The sequence below is a fragment of the Copadichromis virginalis genome, linkage group LG20 (genome assembly GCF_057382275.1).
Source record: "Copadichromis virginalis isolate Kocher_CV1m ecotype Utaka linkage group LG20, C_Virginalis_male_GT1.1, whole genome shotgun sequence".
NCBI classification, from domain to species: Eukaryota; Metazoa; Chordata; class Actinopteri; order Cichliformes; family Cichlidae; genus Copadichromis; species Copadichromis virginalis.
Genome location: NC_140637.1, coordinates 13,496,592 through 13,522,836, shown reverse-complemented (window position 1 = coordinate 13,522,836; position 26,245 = coordinate 13,496,592). Strand labels below are relative to the sequence as shown.

Below are 26,245 nucleotides of genomic sequence, written 5' to 3'. Positions count from 1 at the left end.
TGTCAGATCACAGTAAAGGAGATGTTCTTGATGACTATCTCTTAGTCAACTAAACAAGGGGGGAAAAATAGACTGACCAACTAGTCTAAAATTAAGAAACACTCAGATCAAGTCAAATTTCAGAAGGCATTTTAAACCATTAATGACATTCTTCAATAATGAATCATGCCGCTTAACTGTGCGGCACCTCACATCATGCACATAACACTCCGAACAGACAACGAAGAAGAAAAACACTTAACACAAACCGAAAATGTGTTACCAAAACAGTTGTTCAGCTATATCTAAAATGAAAAATTAACAAAAAAATAATGCGACTGAAAACTGTGGTGCATTGTGTTGAAAGGATAAAACATCCAGCCATTTTCTTTCAATTACCTGAAGTCAGGTCGAGGGGGCAGCAGTGGGGAAGCGCAGGCCTCCCTCTTGCCACCCACCTCCTCCAGCTGATCCAGGGAAACATCGAGCCATTCCCAGGCCAGCCGATATGTTCTCTCCTGTGGGTAGCTGGGATAATTATTGTCTAAAGTAAAGGTTATGTTTTGGTTTTCATATGTACCTGTTTTCAGTGATATCAACTTTAATAGCAGGAAAGTAGCCATATAGTTCTGTTCTTTCTCTTTTTTGCCATATTTTTAACTAACCTGTATTTGACAACAGCTATGAAACTATGAAAAAATTCTCAGGGAAAGTCCACCTTTCAGAGAAAGCTCATTTCTTGCTTGTATCCGCAGTCTCATTTTTCACCTTTAAAAGAACTAGCGATAATAGTGTTAACAAAAAGGCCAAGAGTAAGAGATTTATGTCTTTTTTCACCATCGACGCTCCATCTAGTGGCACCGGACTTTAATTAAAATGTAAAACAATTTAGTGATATTTAGTGATATGTTTTTAGAAATTCAACTAATAAAGTGGTTACATTTAAAACAGTTGGTGAATAATATTAATAGCCTTTATCCATAGAGTTCCTTTCCATTTCTGCATTGCTGCACTGTAAACCCGAATAAGTTACCAGAACTCAAAAAAATTGAGGCAATCGATTGCCTCAATTTTTTTGAGTTGATCAACTCAAAAGTCAAATTTTTCCAGAACATAAAAGTTTGGATTACATGGTACTTGTATCTTTTGAGAACGGTCAACTCAAATATTTGCAGTTAATATGACTTAAAGTTTCAAGTTTACAAATTCAAAGGAATAAGTTCACAGAACTTATAAAAAATAAGCACACAACCACAACATTTTTATGTTAACAAAACTCAAATGTTTATTAGTTTGTGTTGTCATTATTTTAAGTACACGTTAGTCAAATATGTTGACTACTTTATACTTAAAAACATGTGACCCAAAACTTAAAATTTTTGAGGCAATTGATTGCCTCAATTACACTGAGTATCGGTAACTTAATATGCAAAATTCATAAACATCTGCCATTGAACAGTATCTTGCCTGCTCCCTTTTAGCACATTAAGTTGAAATTAAATACATTTTTTTTTTAATTAATTAAATTAAAAATAATTAACAAAAACATTTATAAATTAAAATAAGTAGACCAAAAATTGTTTAGTCAGGAAAACTGTCAGAGTAATGAAAAATAATGCCAAATAATAATAAATAATATCAAAATGTGCTTTTGGCTCTCTGGCTAATATTTGAATAAGGCAACAGGGCAGCAATTTGAGTGAATTACAATGGTATTTGTTTTACATTAACCAGTATCAAACAGTGAAATTTAGGTCATCTTGCGCAGCCCACAATGTTTTAGAAATAGTATTATGAAAAACATTAAAACATACAAAACATTAGTGTTGCTTTGCATTATGTTAAGGAGAACAAAGGCACGTTGTATAGTTTGGACCTATTGGCTGAACACCTGTAGAGTAATGCAATAACGTTTTGAGGCATTATTTAGATAAAAGGAGAGAACTTTGAACTAGCCTTTTATAATGCTTCACCCTGCATCCTTCTTTCAGATGAGTTCCTACATAACCAAGTCATTCTTGAGGGTCTGTAACCTGGGTGACAGTTTACCACTTTCTAGACCAAGTAAAATCTTTTGAGTAAATTCTAAAGTGTTGGTCAGGGCTTTGGGGTAGCTGAGGTGAAGTGCATAGATCAGTCCAAACATTACCAGGAAGGCTTCACCAAATCTGGGGAGACTGAACACGGCATCACTTTCAATGACGACAGAGATTTTCACAGGTTGGTAGTGAACTGGACTTGTCGTGTCATGGTCACTGATGACAGTGAAGAGGGCCACTTCAACACCATCAAGCTCCAACTCATCAGATTCGTCCTGAATTGATGAAAAAGAGATACTAATCACAATCTAACCCAAGAAATACAACAGACGACATATAATTTCTCATTTTACCAACTCCCATTGAGATCCAATACCTCTTTTACAAGGGAGACCTGAGTCTCACTGTAAGAGGTGAAAAACAGAAGATCCATGTTCTGCACACATAAATCAGCTAATTCACCAGAGAATCAAGTGGTGTGAGATAGACTGAAACTAAGCTAAAGGAAATACACAGGAAAATGTTTTACTAAACATCTTATCACTTTCAACAAAACACCAATTCAGTTCATTCGTAGTGAGGAGACAGAAAAGACCATACATGGAAACCGTATGGGTAGACTAAACAAAGGTAAGTCCAAACAGCGCATCAAAATACATGTTTGTACTTTGATGCACTGTTTATATAGACAGTAGTATCTGTTAGATACTTAAGGATACTCACAGTGCAGGTTCTGAAAAATCCAGAGACATCCTCACGCAGATAGACAGGAAGGGCGTGGAGAACGGTAGTGCGCTTGGTGTGGATATCATGGATTTCCTATTTCCAGATAAAAACAGAATTGTATATACTGGTGAGTTTACTGAACAACAACAACAACAGTCAAATCAGAACACATGTCCACAAATAACCTGTTCACATCTTTAATACAGTCAGACAAATAGCAAACACAAAGTGGAATAATAGCAAAATTCAAAAAGCTCATTTAAATCATTGAACCTGTCCAATGTTCCACTGGTTCAACCTATGAAATGTGTAACAATCTATTATTACCTGTTCATTGTGAATTCTTAGAATTTCAGCCAGGGCATCTGCTGTCTTCCGTCTGAATAAGGTCATCAGTCGAGGAAGATGGCGGTCAAGTAGAGCGTAGAATGTATTGGGCAGGTTCTGATTTGTAATCCGCTGAAACTCTGCATACAACTACAGCAGAAGGACAATACAGTTCAATTTGAAGCATCTCGCACATCTTTATAAAGCAGCAAAAAGCTGCCACATGAGTAAGAATTACAATTTTCATTTTAAAGAGAGCTGATCCATATTACCTCAGACCCCATTTTTAGAGCAGGCCAGAGGTCCAAGAGCTCCTTCACAATCCTAACCCTGCACATATAGTTTAAAATATAGCGTTTCTAACAAGAAAACGGCTTAAAAGCACTCTCACTGCAGATAGGTATCTCCGCTGTGTAACTGCAGGGACAACGGGCTTGTTTGGACCCAACTATTCTGAGTCATGAGAGGGGGTTTAAAAATTTAGAGAGATTAAAACACTTTGTTTCATACTAGGTGACCGGGCGCTACCTCTAGAACAAGTAGTATCTAACTTTTTAAACAGCCTGCGACCCTCATTACAACAACTTAATGCTAGCTCTGCAAGTGCAAAGTTTCCTTCGGGGAGAGCAGCAAAGCACATAAAAAGCACGGACCCGACATTTCTGCTATTCTTTTCGACACGCACCCAAAATACAACTAAATATTCGTATTTTAACAATAAACTAATATCAACATTGAAAACTTACTGTAAGTCCAGTGATGCTAGTTGCTGCCGTTAGGTCCAACTTTCTCCAGTCGTCTATGTTGACTCTTTGGTGCTGTTCCCGCCCATATACCTTTACTTCTTTATGTGTTTCGTATTAATGCTCATTAGCGCCGCCTCCCGCGGCGGAGGGTAAATCAGAGATTAACTCGGAATAAAAATTGATTCCTGCAGCTGCTCAACACTTACGGAAAAAATTTAAAATATATATGTAGGATACATTGATCAAACAATGAATATTAAAATAAATACATTTTGTCTTTTTCTGGCCCATTGCTACGGGCCATTCGATCCCTATACAACCGTTGCAAGAGCTTGGTTCGCATTGCCGGCAATAAGTCGGACTCGTTCCCGGTGGGGGTTCCCGCCAGGGCTGCCCTTTGTCTCCGGTTCTGTTCATAATTTCTATGGACAGGATTTCTAGGCGCAGCCAAGTGGCGGAGGGCTTTCGCTTTGGTGGCCTCAGAATCTCATCTCTGATTTTTGCAGATGATGTGGTTCTGTTGGCTTCATCGGGTGAGGGCCTCCAGCTCGCACTGGAACGGTTCGCAGCCGAGTGTGAAGCAGCGGGAATGAGGATCAGCACCTCCAAATCTGAGGCCATGGTTCTCAGCCGGAAAAGGGTGGAGTGCCCACTCCGGGTCGGGGATGAGTTCCTGCCCCAAGTGGAGGAGTTCAAGTATCTCGGGGTCTTGTTCGCGAGTGATGGGAGAAGGGAGCCGGAGATCGACAGACGGATTGGGGCTGCAGCTGCAGTAATGCGGACGCTGCACCGGTCCGTCGTGGTGAAGAGGGAGCTGAGTGTAAAAGCGAAGCTCTCAATTTACCGGTCGATCTACGTCCCTACCCTCACCTATGGCCACGAGCTGTGGGTAGTGACCGAAAGAACGAGATTGCGGATACAAGCGGCAGAAATGAGCTTCCTCCGAAGGGTGGCTGGCCTCTCCCTTAGAGATAGGGTGAGAAGTTCGGCCATCCGGGAGGGGCTCAGAGTAGAGCAGCTGCTGCTCCAGATCGAAAGGAGCCAGCTGAGGTGGTTCGGGCATCTGACAAGGATGCCCCCTGGGCGCCTCCTGGGTGAGGTGTTCCAGGCATGTCCCACCGGGAGGAGGCCCCGGGGCAGACCCAGGACACGCTGGAGAGATTATATCTCTCGGCTGGCCTGGGAACGCCTTGGTATTCCCCCGGATAAGCTGGAGGAGGTGGCTGGGGAGAGGGAGGTCTGGGCCTCTTTGCTTAGGCTGCTGCCCCCGCGACCCGGCCCCGGACAAAGCGGATGAGGATGGATGGATGGATGGATGGATACATTTTGTCTTCCACTAATGCATTTAAGACAATTTGATTTTACTTATTTGGTGAAACACTTTGAGATTTTATTGTATTTTAGCATGTGCTACATAAATTAAGTTTATTATTAAATCCTACCTACTTGAAACAACAAAAATAACAGGACTTTACCATTCTTATATGTCCTAACTTAACTGTCTTACGTTGTGCTTAAGTTATGATTTTAAGTGATGCTTACTTAATATAGAAATAGTTCAATTCAATCAAATATTATTAGTTTCATTTACTCAAAAAGAAGAACATGTTACACGAACTTGACATATTTAAGTTAACAGAACTTTTTAAAGACTTTGAGTATACACTATTTAATCTATTTAATTACTTTGAACATTCGGGTTTACAGTGTGGACCTGATACAAATATGACAAGTTCATGCAGTATAAACCAAATTATGACAGAAACCATAGCTTTCTTACAAGCAAATCATCGGAATTATTAACTGCAACTGTCTTCCTCGCAATGGCCTCCAATAATAGTGAACAATCATGGAAAGACAGCAAAAAAAAGTTCCCTGTTTGCCTGTCATCACTCAACACTCCCCCAGCCAACTCTCCTTCTGTTGCCTTTCTCTCCGGTCTCAATCGCCTGGCGGCAATGTGACTCCCTCTGCTGTACTCAAGTGTCACTGTGATGTGGCTCGTTGTAACCATGAAGAGATACCTGATAAAAGAAAGAGAGAGAGTTGAGGGGAGAGAAAAAAAAGCATCATTGCTTGCCTCTCATGGTACAGCTGCTGGAACAGAGTGAGGCAAAGCTGGCGGTGGATACGGTCGCATTGTAATTACCTCTAATTGCCTCGTCTAAAAACAGACACATATCACACAGCCGCACATGCAGATAGATTCATACTCCACAGCATGTAATCATGCTGCAAACATCATAATAGGTTTTTGGTATGAAAATGCCATAATGATAGAGTCCTAACAAAATTTTTTTACATCTCTTCCCCCCATATTCTCTTTCCCTGATGCCCCTCCACCCTGCATTCACCTTCATCACTAAGGTACATTGTAAAACGTGTCTGTACGCCGTGATTTCATATTGAGGTGGGTACAATGTGAAATAATTGTGTGGCTCCCGGTGTGTGTTTGCATGAAGGGGTGCGCAAACAAATCACCTCAGAGGAAGAGAAAGAAAAAAAATAATAGAAACGCACAAGAGACCCTCGTGTGTGTGTGTGCGTCTGCAATCATCTTTTTGCGCTCCCTCTTTCTCTCTTCTTATTCCTATTCCGATCACTTACACAAACACACTTAGACGAACGCGGCATGAAAGAAAAAATACACTGATGAGAACTCGAGTACACACTTGTAGGATGTAGGAGCGCATGTACACGGTCGAGCACACTCTGCCATTTTCTCTGGTAAATCAGCCCGGTTGGACGTGTTAATGCTATTCTGCCTTCAGCGCATTAGAACTTCCTCCAGGCTATGGACTGCACTGCTGTCTATACTGACTTTATTTACTATTAACGCTTCTGTTACTGATGCAGTAACACTGCATCCACTGGATTTTCCCTGGAGTGAGAAATCCATTATCCTACTAATAATTCGAGAACTTGCTCTGTGTCCATCTGACTGTTTGTTCTTCATCTATCTCTGCAACTGTGTATCCGATTTGTTTCAGACTTACTGGATATGTTGCTCAGCACTGGAGACAGGGCACTGCTGAGTCTGTGGGTTTTTTGAATGAGTAGGTCTCATGTTTTGACTAAACCAGAGACAATATAAAAGATTGAGCTAGCTTCTGAGTCTAAACCAGAATTCTTTTTAACAGGTTACCAGGGAGCAAAACGTGGGGTTTCAAAAAGACTTTGGATGCTTTATGGGGTTGACCTTGGTAAACACTTTCTGAATCTGAGGCCATGGTCCTCAGCAAGGAAAGGGTGGAGTGCCCACTCTGGGACCCAGTGCAGGATCTTAAGTATCTCATAGTCTTGTATATAGTAAAGGAGTGAGAGAATGACAGATGGATTGGGGCCAGCTGCAGTGATGCAGATGTTTCACCAGTGAAGAGAAGTGAATCTGATGATTTACTGGTCGATCTACGTCCCGACCTCCAACTTTGGTCTCGAGCTTTGGGTAGCCACTGAGAGAATGAGATTGTGGATACAAGTGGCAGGAATGAACTTTCTCCAAAGGCTCGCAGGCCTCTCCCTTAGAGATAAGGTGAAGAGTTCAACCATTAAAGAGGAGCTTTGAGTCTCCTCCACGTTTGAGCGTGTGACAAGGAGGCCTACTGGGCACCTCCTAGGTGAGATGTTCTGGGCATGTCCTACTGAAGCCCCGGGTTAAACACACTGGAAAGAATATCTGTTGGATGGCCTGGGAACTCCTCAGAGTGCACATGGATAAGCTGAAGGAGGTGGCTGGGGAGAGGGAGGTCTGGGCTTCTCTGCTTAGGCTGCTGTCCACATAGCCTAGCTGGTTAGAGGAAGAAACAGCTGGATGAACAGTGGATTGATGTTTCTGAGAGGACTATCGAGGTTGTGCTTCGTAAGTCTTTAGCCAATGAAGGCGCAGTTTCACAGTTAGGTTGTCACATATGATTTCAAAATTATAAAATATCGATAGCAGAAACACTCTTCATATTTTGAGAGTGACTGCTGCCTGCTCCATTCTGTGTATGTAGTGAGGCACATGTACATACACATGAATGTTTGTTAGGCTTTAAGTCTTTCACTGACATTCACTGAACTTAACGCATTCCCAGGCTTCGCACCCCAGAGTTTAGTCATCATACCTCTAACCCTAACTGCGATTCTGAATGGAACTCAAACCAAGTTGTAACTCTCAAACTGCTGTTTAAAAAGGTGTGTGGAAAGATGAAAGCGAAATAGTTTTAACTAAAATGGTCCTTACAAAGATAACTGGACATGTTTTAATGTATTTATTGTTTGTGTGTTTTGGCTTTCCTGTTGCAAATGATTTTAATCATTCACTGTTTTTTTGAGAAAGCTGCATCAAGAACATACATAATCACAAACAAATTCAGTGAGCATATCCTCGCTCTTTCTCAGAACACCAACTTAATAACTGCCTGCATGTGGTGCATTTATGGGTAATCTGGAAATTGTTGCCACAAAACAGGGGTTATATATTCCTTGAATGTATACATTCTTTAAAATAAAAGAAGCCCATACTGCGCATGTTATGCGTAAGTCCTTAAAGACTGAATATAGATGGAATCACATAAACAATCCTGACACACCCAAGCATAGACTGAGACTATAGAAAAGACAAGCGCCCACTTTGACACACATGTACTTCGCAAGTGGGATCAAACCAAGGAAATCAGACCAGAGTTTTGAAGTCATTTTAACCTAAGGCTGTTTCCCTGGCAACCTTGTTTGTGCGGTAGAAGATTCCTGCCAAGGATCGAGAAACTGGGCGGAGAATCACTCAGAGCTAAATCAATGGAATGTCTATGGCGGTGCATTAAAACAACAGAATTACGGGAAAACATTTCTGGTGAGTCAGTGTGTAAAATGAGTGCTATGAATCAGGGAACTAATTGGGATCTTGATGGCAGAGTGGAGAATGAATCATTTTCAAAATACCATTTTATTTTATGCTTTACATTGAAACCAAAAGAACATGAGCTCCTCTGCGAGTGGCAGAAGCTGATACACTCAAAACTGAAGTTGCTGTTGGGAATAAACAAGGATGTTTTAATGACTTCCTGATAGGCTGACATTATGAAGATGGGACTTTTTTTCCTCAGGAAACAGCATCGCAGTACATTCAAAGTTTCATAAATTTTAATTGATATTTCTTCAGTTTGTCTCGTTTCTGGTGAAAAGTGCGCTCATTACAGAGTTGCTTCTGTGCTGCTTTTCCCAGAGATCATATGTCAGTCAAACAGTGGGTGTAGGACCAAAGCTGGCAGCAGAGTGAAAATTTTAAATGCTAGATGGCAGCTCAGTGAGGCTGTTTTTCTTTTTTTACACTTTGTGTCGTAATACACTGTTTCAGAATTGTTTAAATACTGATTTGGATAAATGTTTCATTACCAAGAAGGCAGGCAAATATGATTAAAGCTAAAGAAAAACATGGTCTTTGGGTTAATTACTCATTAAAGCAAGTAGCAGGAGTCACTTTGTTACTATTTCACAGCAAAAGACTGGAATAAACACAATTATAAAGGCATGTATTCAGGTGCACAGCTGTTCTGTCAGGTCTGCGGCTCAACAAACAATGCACGACAAAACAGAGAAAAACGGAATAACTGAAAATGAATGGAAATAAACAACCTAGTTCAATTAATATATGCTGTCTGATAAAACAAAAGCACTACCAGATGCATAATGGATGTTATTCCACAGCTGGCAGGCTTTCTGCTGCAAAATGAATTCTGGCCTGAAATTAACCCTAATCCTATCGACTGGGGTACCCGCAGACCCCAGAGGTGCATGTTTTGTTGTATCTCACTCGTGACCATGTCAGTGGATTTGTTCCTAATGACCTCACACCACTGTTTCCCGTTTCTGTTTTAATAAGAGCACATATTGGGGTGCTGGGGGACCCCAGTCAAAAGAATCCAATTTCACCTGTGCTATTTTATTAGATGGAACTGTTTGTTATGGCTCCTGTTTTACAGGATCACACTATCAAGGGGGTGGGAAAACTCCACCGTTCATTTTGAAGACGACTGACACAAACACACCGAGCTTGGCATTAGCCAAATTGTGTTACCGCCAAAAAGTAGTTTTGTGTAAACAGCACTGAAATTAATTTAAAAATTGTAATAACATTTCTACATTTTAGTTAGATTTCACCAAAGATATATAGTCTTTTTTGGCAAATTAATTAAATTAAGTGCATGTGAATGGCAACACAATATTATTATATAACCATCTGACACACTGCTGATTTTGTTTTTACTATGACAGCTATTGTCAATACACATTAAGTTGTTTTGGGGGGTCAAAATCACCTCGGAGGGTTTCAACACATAATAGTCAAAAAATCATTTTCATGTTAAACATTTTGTTGGAATGATTCACAGATTCAGACACGGATAAACAGAGTAAACACAAAATGCAGTTTTTAAAGGATGACTTCATTCATTAAGGAAAAATCCAGAGCGTTCTCACTCCCGAGGCGTAACATGTCGACGTTTTGTCACGTCCCGCGGCGTTCCTGAGGAACGCGAAAGGAGACCTTCGGCGTTCTTATGGTACGCGGCGGGTTATGGCTGGAATCCAGTGCAATGACGCTCCCGCGGTAGTAGACGTTCCAGCCCTGTATTTCAGCCCTAAACCTAACCTTATCCCTAGCCCTGACCATAACCTTATTCCTGACCTTAACCAGGATGTTAATGATGTTAAATAGCGTGTTTCTAAGCGATTTGAAGAAAAAGAGCGAACATGTGTAGGTTCAGTCCAGACGGTTCTCATATTTCCTCTTTTTCCGAGGTCGTCATTTAGGAACGTGGTGGGTAGCCGAAAACGTAATATGGTGACGATTTGTCACCTAGCGTAAAATGTTACGCTTTGGGAGTGAGAACGGGTTGAAAAATCACGATGTCCAAACATTCCTGATCCTACATGGAAAAGTCCTGAATTAACTGTGGTTAACTAAATTTCTTTGGAAAGTTGAGTTGAGAAAGTTGAATTTCACTAGCCACACCCACAGGGGAAAAAACCAACCCAAACCTACATCTGACGAATAATATGGTTTCCTTTGAGGTTAACTGTACTAAAAGGCTGTCCAGTTTTGGCATAAGAATTTTTAGGATTTTATTTCTTATTTGATATACAGGGTGGGCCATTTATATGGATACACCGTAATAAAATGGGAATTGTTGGTAATATGAAGTCCTGTTTGTGGCACATTAGTATATGTGAGGGGGCAAACTCCTCAAGATGGGTGGTGACCATGGTGGCCATTTAGAAGTCGGCCATCTTGGATACAACTTTTGTTTTTTCAATAGGAAGAGGTGACATATCAAACTTATTGGTAATGTCACAAGAAAAACAATGGTGTGCTTGGTTTCAACGTAACTTTATTCTTTCATGAGTTATTTACAAGTTTCTGCCAGCACAGGCATCCAGTATCCATAGTTTCAGGTGCTGCACATCTCGTGTCTTCACACCATAGACAATTGCCTTCAGATGACCCCAAAGATAAAAGTCTAAGGGGGTCAGATCGGGAGACCTTGGGGGCCGTTCAACTGGCCCACGACGACCAATCCACTTTCCAGGAAACTGTTCATCTAGGAATGCTCAGACCTGGCACCCATAATGTGGTGGTGCACCATCTTGCTGGAAAAACTCAGGGAACATGCCAGCTTCAGTGCATAAAGAGGGAAACGCATCATCATGTAGCAATTTCAAATATCCAGTGGCCTTGAGGTTTCCATTGATGAAGAATGGACCCACTATCGTTGTACCCCATATACCACACCAAACCATCACTTTTGTTGTTCCAACTGTCTTGGAGGGATCCATCTAATGTGGTTCAGTGTCAGACCAATAGCGGTGGTTTTGTTTGTTAACTTCACCATTCACATAAAAGTTTGCCTCATCACTGAACAAAATCTTCTACGTGAACTGAGGGTCCTGTTCCAATTTTTGTTTTGCCCATTCTGCAAATTCTGTGCGCCGATCTGGGTCATCCTCGTTGAGATGCTGCAGTAGCTGGAGTTTGTAAGGGTGCCATTTGTGAGTAGCTAATATCCGCCGAAGGGATGTTCGACTAATGCCACTCTCCAGTGACATGCGGCGAGTGTGTGCTGTAGACTCTTGCTGAATGAAGCTAGGACAGCCACTGATGTTTCTTCATTAGTGACAGTTTTCTTGCGTCCACATTTTGGCAAATCCAACACTGAACCAGTTTCACGAAACTTAGCAAGCAGTTTGCTAACTGTAGCATGGGAGATGGGTGGTCTCGTATTGCATTGAAATCTGCTGCAATGACCCGGTTACTGCGTTCACCAGATATCAACACAATTTCGATCCGCTCCTCATGTGTTAACCTCTTCGACATGTCAATGGCTGTGAACAAAGAGAATCTTGTAAATAACTAATGAAAGAATAAAGTTACATTGAAACCAAGCACACCATTGTTTTTCTTGTGACATTACCAATACGTTTGACGTGTCACATGGCCCTCTTCCTATTGAAAAAACAAAAGTTGTATCCAAGATGGCCGACTTCTAAATGACCACCATGGTCACCACCCATCTTGAGGAGTTTGCCCCCTCACATATACTAATGTGCCACAAACAGGACTTTAATATCACCAACCATTCCCATTTTATTACGGTGTATCCATATAAATGGCCCACCCTGTATTTATATTCATCCAAAAAATCAACATGGTGAAACTTATAAAGCTGAAGATATAAATATGGCTTTTACTTTTACAATATTTGCATGTAATCAGCTTACATTTGCCTCAACGTTTCTATAATGTTTAAAAGTCACATGCAATAAATATACAGTTAGGTCCATAAATTTTAATTGTATACATTACCACAATTAATTTTAAATGAAACAACTCAGATGCAGTTGAAGTGCAGACTTTCAGCTTTAATTCAGTGGGTTGAACAAAAAGATTGCATAAAAATGTGAGAAACTAAAACATATTAAACACAGTCCTTTCATTTCAGGTGCTCAAAGGGAATTGGACAATTTAAATAACTGAAAATAAAATGTGTTAGATGGGAACATTTAGCATATTGACAGCTGAGAAAACTTTTTTTCTACAAAAACTAAACTTCAAATCTGAGCAAGTACCGAGCACGCTGCCACAGGAATGTGAAATTCACAGAGAAACCCCCTCATCCCCCCACTGACATGAGCACTGTGGCCATGACCGGGCAAACCTCCACCCGCCCCACGCCTGCTAAACAACTGAAAATTTAAGAGTCACCCCAACCGGTCGCAGCAGATGGCCGCCCCTCCCTGAGCCTGGTTCTGCCGGAGGTTTCTTCCTGTTAAAAGGGAGTTTTTCCTTCCCACTGTCGCCAAAGTGCTTGCTCATAGGGGGTCATATGATTGTTGGGTTTTTCTCTGTATCTATGAAGCGCCTTGAGGCGACTTTTGTTGTGATTTGGCGCTATATAAATAAAATTGAATTGAATTGAATTGAATTGAATTGAATAGTGCCACTTTATTTTGTTTATTTTTTGCTGTGTTATACTTACATCTATTTGAAAGAGAGAGTGTAAACACCAAAAAATTATTTTATTTTATATTCTGGAATATGCAGAATATAGGTTTAAATGTTAACAAATTTCTTCAAGTCAAAGACTGTGGCATATAATTGTTGCTTCATGCATAATGTTAAAAGATTAAAACTAATAAAACAATTTTTTAAAAGACGCTTTTTCATTTGATTCAATTTTATATGATTATGCAGAAAATGATTTTGGCTGAAAGGTCGATTGCTTTGTTACGTATTCAGGTTTTGTATCATGTTTTTAAAAAGTAACCAAGTAATAAAGTATCTAATTACTTTTACAAATAAGTAATCAGTAGGGCAACGGGATTACTTTCTTGGAGAAGTAATCAGTAATTAGTAACTAATTACTATTTTAAAGTAACTTGACCAACACTGGTTGCCAGTGTCCTGTTGATCATGGTGAACACCTTAGTTGAACACATCGCCCTGACAAAATAAGAAAGACACACACACACACACACACACACACACACACACACACACACACACACACACACACACACACACTCTAACAGAAGACATCTAATACATTTGCCGTCCTGAACCTCTCATACAGTAGAAGTGGGTGTGAGAACCAAATATCCAAATCTTTCACATCTGTTATTAAAAGGTTTTTGACTTGCCAGCTTTCTCTAACAAGGTCTGCCTGATATCCGATTGCACGCATGCAAGAATAGTGCAGGTAATTGCAAATTCAGAGCAAGCTGGTGGGTTGTGCTGTGCCTCCTGCCTCCTTTATTTCCATGCATCTCCTGCTGTGTGCTAAATGAGAAAGATGACTACTTTAGACAGTTGTCTTTAAATGTCTTTAAAAGACTTCATACAGTATTTTTCATGGTGATCAAGAGTAGTTGGAACAAAAAGGAGTTCACACATGCTAACATTTAGTTTTCCTTAACACTCAGCTCTTTTTTTTTTTATAAATTAATTGTTCTCTAAATCGCTTAATTTACTTTGTTGATGTACATGTCAGACTTCTAAATAAAGTGAAAAGGGGAATTTTAAGTTAAGAAAACACACACACACTTTCTGCTATTAAATCATATCCCTCAGATGTAATTCAACTCCTTCCTGTCATCTTTATGTTTTAATGGGATTTTTTTGTTTGTTTGTTTGGTCTTCTTCTTATTCACTGAAAAAAATAGCCTCTGTGGCCATGCTTCAATTCCACTTTTTCCCACTAATGCATAAGTTGCATTAGATCGATCTTCAGATGTCATAATTTAGTGAATACTGTTTTATTCTTGTTGTGTTTACATATATAACAACAGTCAGTTTCATCCCATGTTCAATTCAGTTTAAATAGAAGCCAAGTCTGTGGAACCACACGTCACACACACACGGCTACTCAGCTTGCACTTTAAAGCTCCCTGTGTATCTACAGTATTTATGTTTCCTGGAGGCAGTTAATATTTTTTTAAACACTCCAGCTGGCTGGAGTGTTCACGCACATCTTCAACCTTTCCCTCTCTCTGTCTGTAGTCCCAGCCTGCTTCAAAATGGCCACCATCGTCCCTGTACCCAAATCCTCCACCATCTCCTCATTGAACGACTGGCGACCTGTAGCCCTGACCCCCATCGTAAGCAAATGCTTCGAGAAGCTGGTCAGGGACTTCATCTGCTCTGCACTACCCGACTCACTGGACCCTCTACAGTTTGCATACCGCCACAACAGGTCCACTGATGATGCCATAGCCCTGACACTACACACTGCCCTGTCACACCTGGAGAAGAGAGACACGTATGTGAGGATGCTGTTTGTAGATTACAGCTCAGCATTCAAAACCATCGTTCCCTCGAAGCTGGACAGGAAACTGCAGGATCTAGGACTGAGCAGCTCCCTCTGCAGCTGGATCCTTAGCTTCCTGTCTGACAGACGCCAGGTGGTCAGACTGGGCAGCATCACCTCATCCCCCATCACACTGAACACTGGTGCTCCACAGGGGTGTGTACTGAGCCCTCTCCTGTACTCACTCTACACCTACGACTGCACAGCCACTAACAACTCCAACATCATTGTGAAGTTTGTGGACGACACTACAGTGGTGGGTCTTATCACCAACGGTGATGAGACGGCTTACAGGGAGGAGGTCAGCGCCCTGACCCACTGTTGTCAAGACAACCATCTCACCCTCAACGTCGCAAAGACAAAGGAGTTGATAGTGGACTTCCGGAGGTGCAGAGAAGTACACACCCCCATCACCATCAGCGGCGCTGCTGTGGAGAGAGTGAGCAGCTTCCGGTTCCTTGGTGTACATCTGGCTGAGGATCTTACGTGGTCAGTACACACAAACAAAACAGTGAAGAAGGCGCAGCAGCGCCTCTTCTTTCTCAGGAGACTGAAAAGATTCGGCATGAGCCCCCGCATCCTCAGGACCTTCTATCGCTGTGCCATTGAGAGCATCCTCACTGGATGCATCACCACCTGGTATGGCAACAGCACCGCCTACAACTGCAAAGCTCTCCAGCGAGTAGTGCGGTGCTCTGAACGGATAATTGGAGGTGAGCTTCCCTCCCTCCAAGACATCTACAGGAAGCGGTGCCTGAGGAAAGCGGGGAGGATCATCAAGGACTCCAGTCACCCCAGCCATAAACTGTTCAGACTGCTTCCATCAGGAAGGAGGTTCTGCAGCATCCGGTCCCGTACCAGCAGACTGAGAGACAGCTTTTTCCATCAGGCCATCAGACTGCTGAACACGTCATAGACACCTCAGCTTCACTACTGGAACTTCAACATTATGCACTCCACACTGTATATAAATGCCACTTGTTTTGCACATATTCAACTCTGTATATTTTATATATTTTATTATTATTATTATTATTATATTTTATTTTTTTACTATTTAATTTGTAAAAATGTGTATACACACACACACACACACACACACACACACACGTAGGAAAATATTTAGTATACACATCCAGAAATGCATACACTATTATATATTGTACATATATTTATTAGTTTCAGGTTGGCCATTCTTGTATTTTGCTCGTTTGTGTTGTTGTGTTTGCACATCTCTGTTGCTTGTGGGGCTCGCACACAAGAATTTCACTCGCATGTGCTGTGCCAGTGTGCCTGCACATGTGATGTGACAATAAAAAGTGATTTGATTTGATTTGATATCCACATTGTTAGTCTGTCATTACTGTGGTCTGCAAATTGATTTCATGTTTGAATAATGAAAAACAGTAGGATCTCTCTGTCTTTTTAATGAACTTTGATTGCATCAGAGCTGACTTCAAGCCAGAGCTGGATGCCTGTGGGTTTAAGGGTCGATACTAGGAGTGCATCTAATAACCATGTATTAATGATAACCATGATATTTAAAACTGAAATAAAACTTAAACATGAAATTTTGATATCGTTCCAGTAATACACATATGATGATCTTGTAAATGACAAATGAATAACAGAATGCTTTTTGTGCAGCTATCGGCATATACTCCCATTATGCACTACAATCATTGCTAAATTTTTCATCTTTTCCAGTTAAGACCATAAAAGCATGAGAAGCAAGAGCAGCTCTAACTGGAGCACATACATGACATCGCTAGCATGTTAGCTAGTGCACATTGTATTTAACCCTAAAATTGCTTCTGAAGTGCATTGGAATTCTTTGAGAGTCAGAAAACCAAAAGACTGAAAAACACAGCATGATAATAGGATGAAGCTAAAGCTGTGTCATCTCATTAGTCCACAACATGCATGTGTACAACATCACAACAGCCCCCAATACACCTTTCTTTAAGGCCTAATATCGACTTAATTACAGAGAGCGAAACACAGCAGCCTGCTGGGAGAAAAAAAAAGGTCAACAAGAGCAGATTTCAGGACTATAAAATAATAAGATACTTAAATATATAAAAATGCTGAATCCTCCGAGGGGTGAGTCAGTTCAAACCACGCACAGCACACACTCATTTGATCCACTGTTTATATAAAAATATTGACTAGCTCAGCTTTAAGGCTTAAGATAATTAGGACATTCATCAAAGTAAGCTGCTATTACCTATTAATTCTTATTATCTGATCAGCTCGCTTTCCATCTGTTTCCTTCATCAGTGTTTAGTCACATTGCGATGTTTTTGATGGAGAGTTCAACTGATTAATAACGCTGATGTGAGGGATGACAAAACAGAGAGGAGAAGAGGGTGAGAGAGAAGAAGGAACGCCGTGCTGAGGGAGTTACCCGTCTGTGCCGTGTTCTGATGGATGGCCTTGCCTGCAGCCCTACCACTTTTAAAACTCTGCTTTAAAGCTGGTGTCTTGGAAACACACACATGCGCGCGCACACACACACTGAACTGCTTGAACTACTTCTTTAGTATCTTCTGATGTGTTTGTGTCCCCTGAACACACACTTTCAGAAAGCCAATTCAGCTTTACTACACAGAGCGAAGGTGTCCTCTACGTATATTGTACCACCACTACTCTACTTTAACATCAGGACATTTAGAGGTAATATGACAGCCTCACTGATGCCAGTAGAGTGCACATACTTCAATATTCATCACACAGGGAGCTACGCGCACACACACTGCACTTGTCTCACTGTGAAAGTTTCATTTTTGCATTGCTACTGAAGCTCGGGGTTAATTGTCGACTGTGCTTTTGCAGGACTTTATTCGTCTTTTCATGGTAGTGCTCTAGCTATACTAAAACTGCCATGTGCAGTGTTAGAAATGCATGTACTTTGGGTTTTAGGTGCAGTAGAGCTGCTACCTGAAGAAAAGAAAAGAAATGAAAAAATAAGGTTCTCTCCCTCTTCTCCTTTCCCTCTTGGGAACTTCTGCTGTGCTTCAGCAGGGAAATCCTTAAGTCTACACGACAGATGGCAGTGATCGCCTTTTTGCAGTTCCCACCCAAACCATGAGCTCGCAAATGTTTGTATGTGTGTGGGTCTGTTTACACGTGGGTGAAACATGGGGATGGAGGGCAGGAAAAGGGTGCCATCACATCCCACAAGGGACTGTGACAAGGCATTGTCCCGCCAGTCTGTCCGTCTAGCACCCCACCTGCCTTGTCTAAGCATCCATCTGCCCATCGCACATAAGCCCACTCCATCCATCCAGCACCATGCTTTTAACAATAGATTGCACTGTTTTAGCTCAGTGATTAGCACTTTGGAGCCACTATATTCTATTTTGCAGAGACAGGCAGGACCTGAAGACAATTACGATTGAAAATGAGATTCACCACGAATGGCCGAGCAGCAGGCAGACGCGTTATTGGCTCTCACCTGTCACGAGTTAACCAGCATCAAGAAAATGATGGGTTGATTTCTGGTCACTAAATGCCACACACACACACACACACACACACACACACACACACACACACATCGTATCCATGGTTACCAGGCTTCAATAATATAGATTCTCTAGATATGCTGTTTATGTCAACATTGAGACTGTGAGAGAATATGGGAAAGACAATACCAATAAATAAACATTACCTAGTGGAAATGCATCCACTTTAAGATATAAAAACCTTTCTCGATCTGTGTCTCAGTGTGAGTGATGCGGTTCTATATAAACAATTTTCCTCCAAAAGTAAGTTTCAGGCTTCTCACCCGCTGCAAATGGAAAAAAATTTTTAAAAGGAACACAAATAAGGACAAAAACATACGTTTCAATGCGTTTAGATCTTTTTCCTAATATTGCCGTTTTATTTCACTAGTCATTACAAGTTGTGGTCTTAAATTAAGCTCCATGCAACCGAAATCAAAAATTCTTAGAAGTAAATTGAATCATTTTATGAATTTAAAGAACATAAAATCATTTCTTTTAAAGCTTCTAAGCCAGTTTTACCTAAAAAAGCTTTTTGTAAATCTCAGAAGAAAATGAACTCATGAAGGATGTTAATTTTAATGTTGTTTATGTAGACTTTGTGTTATTTCTTTTCTTTCTTTTTTTAAATTTTCATTTTGAGGCATTTTTAAGGCAGTGCCAATGGCCCAAGACAACACAACAGACAAACAAATTTCGACAGCAATGGTTCAGGTCATACTTTGATTTTTGAGCCTTGGTTTGTTTATATAAATCAATTTTTCTAAAGAGGGAATGAATCACCTTTTAACGCAAGTCTGATCATGTCATCAAGACACATAGCCACACATGCACTGCATTATTCTGATGTACTTCGCATTTTACCTGAACACTCTTTAACGTGACAGAAACTTGAGCTAGCATGCTCCAGATATAACAAACATGCACAATAACTCTGCACAAGTGTAAAAGTATGGGAAAAATAAACTTTGTTACATTTTTGAAAATAAAAACTGTAGCCTTAGTGTTAAAGGCAATACTGTGAACATTAGTATTCACTTCGGCTCCGTTTTTAGGAACAGTGCTGCCCAGAGTATAGCAAAGTAAATGTGCTAACAAATCATAAACCACACATGAACAAGTAGCTCCCAAGCCAGCACAGAGATATAATCTCCAGAGGTGTGGACTCGAGTCACATGACTTGGACTCGAGTCAGACTCGAGTCATTAATTTTATGACTTTAGACTTGACTTGAAAAAATGAAAAAGACTTGTGACTTGACTTGGACTTTTACACCAATGACCTGGGACTTGAATTGGACTTGAACCGGTTTACTTGAAAAGAATTGATATTTCACCCCAAATATAAAATTTAACATACATATTATATAGAAAGTGTGCACCATTAATTCAATTCATTGATTCATTTATTCAAACCACACTCCGTACGTATGTGTGCGTGAGCTGTAGCACAGCCAATCAAATTAACCAGATTTTTTTTAAAAACCCTCAAAAATGCTGCAAGGAGTTATTTTTTTCAGGTACATAAACTATGAAGTAGTCAACAAAAAAACGAAATGCAATATGCAAAACATGCAAGAAGAGAATCACAGACAGAGATGGAACAACTTCCAACTTTCTCCGACAGTTGAAGTTGCATAAAGAACGGTAGGTGGTGCTTCTCTTTTGCTACGATGAGATAGCTGACTTCATCTAACTAGCAAATGTTGTCCAGGCTCCGTTGGTGATACAGTTTTTTTAATGTGTATGATATTTTTGTCATGCGATTTTAAAGCCAGTCCTACAAGCATATCCAAGAATAACATGCAGCTTATCTCAGAACTGTCCGTGAAAATTTTTCTTGGAGCTAGGTTTAATTGAGCTGCATTTTAAAGAGGTGCAATTTCACAATTTGTGTATATTTTCTAAGTTCACTATTTCGTCATGTGTTGAGAAAAACACAGATTTTAAAATTACATGGTCTAATATTTACATTTAGCATAACCGCAACATTCTTTTTTTTTTTAAAGACTCGAAAGGACTTGAAATTCAACGTTTCAGACTTGTGACTTTACTCGGACTTTTACACCAGTGACTTGAGACTCGACCCTGACTTGCCTGACATTAATTGAGACTTGACTTGTGACTTGAGGATAAAGACTTGAGACTTACTTGAGACTTGCAAAACAATGACTTGGTCCCACCTCTGATAATCTCGCCAACAGAGTCCTGGGTCTGTCTTGAAATGCCCAACACATTTCACAGAGAAGTCATCCAGGAGGCATCCTAGTCAGATGTTTGAACCACCTCAGTTGGTTCCTCCTGATGTGGAGCAGCAGCTCTACTCCTCACCCTAAACATATGAAAGAATTCAGCTTAACCTCCTGAACCAAATAAAGTGCAAAGCATGTTAAATTGCCAAATTCTGTTTTCCAAATATAAGAGACAAGAGGTTTTGTACAAGATTAGAAGTTTCTGAAATGTAGACATACAGAACGATAGTAAAGACACCTCTTTCAAGCATTTTACGAACAAAATGACAAATATCACTGCCATCAACAAAAAGGACATAGATTACATGACGCAAAACAAAAAGCACCATCTGCTGCAACTAATAAAGGGGAAATTCATGGTCTGGATTGCAGAAGAATTTAACCACGTGGGTTGGACTGAACACAGTGCCAAAACAACAGATCATGCAATTTATTACTAATGTTGTCTGACGGCAAGATTCTTGAAGAAGAAACTTCTTAGACAATGTTGGAGAATTTGAGGTATTCACATAATATATATATAACTTAAGGTTATGGTAGAAAATAATGACTTTGTTCAGCAAAATGATCTTGCAACATGTTTTTGATTTTCCTTTTCTATATTTTTCTGTTATGATTCATTTATTACTTTTATTTCATGTAACCTGCTTTTTTTGCAAGTTGCATCTTTGTGCAATAGTTTCCTCTGTTTGTCAAATGTGATCTTGTCCTTTTGCACTCTGCAAACTCTGTCTTTAAAGGTAACATAAAAACAAGGTGAAATATTCAAAAACTCTTATCATTGTATAGTATTCCACCAACCAGACCCTAATATCTTATTTTCTGAAAATCTGCACTGCAAATCTCTCTGAAATACTTTGGTACTTTGATGCAGTGTGATGTGAGGCCTTTACACACTTTGAACGTTCTGCATTAATAATAACAATATCCAGTTCTGATTAGGTGCAGAGAGGTCTGAGAGGTTACACAGACACAACTTCTCTGGGCAATCTGTGTGTACGCTATATCGGTCTGAATTCAGCTGATGATAGTGGTGGGCGGCCGCATTGGGAGTCTTGTTTGCACCAGATATATGACCTTGTGTTGTCTCCAATCAGATACACCAAGAACACACAAAGTCTCCAGGCGATCGAGGCTGTCACACTTCATAAAAACGAGATGTTGAGAAAAAAACACAAAGTTTTAAGTCATGAGAAGTAGCCTATGTATTGACTTCCACTGTCTGAATATTGAGCAGAATGTATAAATGTCTCCAAACTTTCTTCACTAACGAAATTCATATATATATAGATAGAACAGACGGCGTGTCTTAAGTTTTTATTCCCACTGTGGAAGAAAAAAAAACTTTTATATGTGATATAATAATGTGTGGGTGGAAGTGTAATTTGTGCATTTGACCTCTTTTAATATTTCAGCGGAAACTTTTTAAAACTTGAGCCATCAACAATTGTTCTACTGCCAAAGTAATGTAAGTATTGTTACGACATGTAACTGCTCACTACATGAATAAATACCACTGACTGAGATGTTAGTAGACATAATTAATTAACTTACATCATGTCTATTCTCATGGCAGTAACTAAATTTGCTGCTGCAGTATTTTAACTTTACAGTGTTACCACTACAGTACTGAGATCCACTGTGCACATTGTAATAATAATATACACTGTACTCTGTACGCTGTGCCAGCATTTTTACCCCCCAGCCCAGTAATAATTATTTTACTGCATCTGCTGCTTGTCTATGAGTGGGCTGGTCCACAGTATATAACTTAAACATGGGGAAGGGGGAATCACACTAACAAACAAATCTTAGTCTACATCTTAATCGCAAATTCATCACAGATTTTGTAATCTGTTCTAAATGATCTTGACAGGATGCTTTTTAATGTTTGTAATGTTATTACCAGCATGAGAATGGACAAATAGATATTTGCTTTATTCACATGCATGCAATAATTCAAAACAACTACCGTCCAAAATATTCTCCAGAAAAACTTCAAAGGTACATAAACTATGCCAAAAGTACACTTAACTATATACTCCCACGTAATATAACTACCTTCAAGCTGTAGGTATCTTGGCCATTTATCTGTGGCCAAGAAAAGTTTGCTCCTCGTAGAGTTGTCCAGATGTCTCTGTTGAAAACTATCCCGCATGGACTGCCCTCGTGTGCTTGGCCAGCAAGTGAGACTCGACGTACTACGGTGGTAACCCAGTTAACATCGACAGTAAGCACAAATAACTTTAAGCAGCTGGCAGAGCTTTAAAGCTGAACTTGCCATTCTAAAGACACTTTTCTTTATCCATTTCTGCTTACTATCTACAACATTACTCATGTAATGCTTCCAGACACCCCAAACTACAGTGACAAGCCAAAGGTCGAAGACCATGTGTTAATCATGCTTCAAAAATAGTGCGTTAAAAGGAATTTGCGTTAAAGCGTTATCATCATGTTAACTTTGAGAGGCATAATGTAGAGTCTGGAACCGTCTCAAATTGTTCAAATCACATTCTTTAATACTGAAAGTTGTTTTTATAATCAAAGAAATACAAATTCTTTAGTACTTATAAAGAGATATAGATAGATATTAAATTCAAATTCAAATTCAAATTTTATTTGTCACACACACACAACCATACACAGTATGACATGGGGGTGAAATGCTTGTAGCTGTACAATGCCCGACCATTAAATGACAGAAGAAAAGTTTTACAATATGTACAATTTACTACAAAAATTTACAAATTAACTTAGGAAATTACAGTAAAGAATGTGCAAATAGCAGAAGAGATTATAAAGATAAGGATTATAAATTATAGGAATTATAGGATTATAGGAAATGTGTGGTGGTGCGTGTGGTGACGTGTGTGAGAGTCCAGTCTTATAGTGACGTGTTTGGGAAAGTCCAGTCCTACACCTGGTTCAGGCCCCGAATAGCCTGGGGGAAGAAGCTCCTCCTCATTCTCTCTGTTTTGGCCTTAAGGGAGCGGAAGCGCTTCCCAGACCTCAACAGTGAGAAGAGTCCATTGTTGGGATGGGAGAGGTCCATCATAATCTTCCTAGCTTTGGACTTGCACCGCTTGGTGTAGATGGACAGCAGGTCAGGGAGCTCTGATTGAATGATGCGTTCTGCCGAGCGCACCACCCTTTGCAGATCTCGTCTGTCCTGCTTGGTGCTGTTCCCAAACCAGGTGCAGATGTTTGCCATCAGGACGCTCTCGATGGTGCAGGAGTAGAAGTTCTTGAGCACCTTCAGTGGCAGATGGAAGTCTCTAAGTCTTCTGAGGAAGAAGAGACGCTGACGGGCTTTCTTAACCAGGGTGTTGATGTGACAGGACCATGACAGGTCCTGAGTGATGTGGACACCCAGGTATCGGAAACTGTCCACTCTCTCCACTGGCGTGCCACTGATGATGAGGGGTTTGTAATTCCTCGCCTGCTTTGTAGTGAAGTCCACGATCAGCTCCTTAGTCTTGCTGATGTTTAGGAGGAGGTTATTCTCCTGGCACCAGGTCTCCAGGTTCCTAATCTCCTCCAGGTAGGCCGTCTCGATGTTGTCGGAGATCAGGCCCACAACAGCAGTGTCGTCAGCAAACTTGACAATGGAGGTGGTGTCGGATGTGGCTACACAGTCATAAGTGTACAGTGAGTACAGCAGGGGGCTTAAAACACAGCCCTGAGGCACTCCAGTGCTGAGTGAGATGGAGGGGGAGACTTGTTTTCCCACCCTCACTGATTGATTATTTATAAAATATGAATACTCAGTTTGACAAGTATTAAACTTCTAGCATGCTAATGTAGGGTGAGGATCATTTACTCTTGGAGGAATAAATCCCATCTCCCACTCTCATGGGAGTGGTCGTTCAGACAACACCACTACAAGTGGAACTGCAGAAGCCAGCAAATGTTTGTAGAACCTAACAGTAGAACCCTAACCCTAACCTTGCCATAAAAAGAACATTTTAAGCCTAATTTTAAAAGTACAAAAGTGCCTTATTGGGACGACATGTTAATATGGAGTCCTTTAAATATTTATTCAGGACTTCGTGTCATTACTTGAAATGATGACAGGCCAAAATCCAAGTGTTTTTTTGTTTTTGTTTTTTTTGGGGGGGGGGTTCCCTACAAGCAGGTGGGAGAAGAGGCTTCAACACAACACCAAATGGCAGGTAAAAGATGCAGCACAGTGTTGGAAACAGTCTGCTGTTCAACATCCAGCTCCACATCCATCCAATTCAGCAGTACGAATCTTCCAGGTCATGTTTTATTTATAACATTAATAAATTAGGTGAAACTTTTAAGTTATGACTCAGGATCCTCAGTATTTTCAGCAAGCAGCAATTGAGAGGTAGCAGACTGACATTTCAAGACACATTTAATAAACATTTTATATGTTCTGCTGCTATAAATACAGCTTATGTTGCTGTGCATACTGAGCATGGTTGGCACGCAACGAGTTGGAGATTTAAGATGGCGGCGCGCACAGACGCAGCGGCCCGGAGCTCCTACACTTTTGCACTTTTGGTGGTACTGTGTATTATTTCACACAGTCTGGGGTTACTTCAATACAACAGAGATGATCTACTACAACTAAGCCGTGGAGATCTTCAACTAACATCCGAGTATCTCATCCCCCCGGAGATCGTTAAGCAACCCCCGGGGCTACCCGCAACAGCAAGCCGCAGGAGGAGACGTTGCGAGCGGAGGCAGAAGAGAGGCAAGCGGGGAGGCCTGTGGGCACGGCTAAAGACTAGTCCGTTTAAACCACCACTCCCGATCATATTCCTCTCCAACGCCCGTTCAATCCGTTACAAACTGGATGAAATACGACTGCAGATCGCCACTCGACGGACTTTTAATAACTGTTCGTGCATGATTTTCACTGAAACCTGGCTGGACAGCGCCATTCCCGATGCGGCTATCGATCTAGCAGGCCGCACCGCCTATCGAGCCGACAGGTCTGCGGACTCGGGTAAGAAGACTGGCGGGGGGCTGTGCATCTATATTAACAACCTTTGGTGCACGAACGTCACGGTAACGGAAAAACTGTGCAGTACAGAGGTAGAACTGTTGGTGTTAAAGTGCCGTCCATTCTATCTCCCTCGGGAATTTTCTGCCGTTTACATCTGCGCTGTTTACATTCCACCAGATGCTAATGCTAAGCTAGCGTTAGCACAATTGAGCAGCAGCATCAATAACAGCCTGGTAGCACACCCGGACAGTGTCTTTATTGCGGCTGGGGATTTTAACCACGCGGACCTGAAATCTGTACTTCACAATTTCCACCGTAATGTGAAGTGTGCTACCAGAGGAGATAGAACGTTGG

The 26,245-nt window shown here is 40.7% G+C and overlaps 1 protein-coding gene across 1 annotated transcript; it reads right to left on the bottom strand.

Annotated features, from left to right (window-relative positions):
- Nucleotides 1-1,334: 1,334 nt before the first annotated feature.
- Nucleotides 1,335-6,884, bottom strand: LOC146684458 (uncharacterized). The gene is made up of 6 exons (XM_085444632.1): nucleotides 6,814-6,884; nucleotides 5,711-5,841; nucleotides 3,818-3,915; nucleotides 3,072-3,221; nucleotides 2,742-2,837; nucleotides 1,335-2,293 (listed from the first exon to the last, which is right to left on the bottom strand). The coding sequence occupies exons 1-6, from the start codon at nucleotides 6,882-6,884 to the stop codon at nucleotides 1,979-1,981; spliced, it is 861 nt and encodes a 286-aa protein (XP_085300758.1). The 3' UTR covers nucleotides 1,335-1,978.
- Between the last annotated feature and the right edge of the window lie 19,361 nt (nucleotides 6,885-26,245).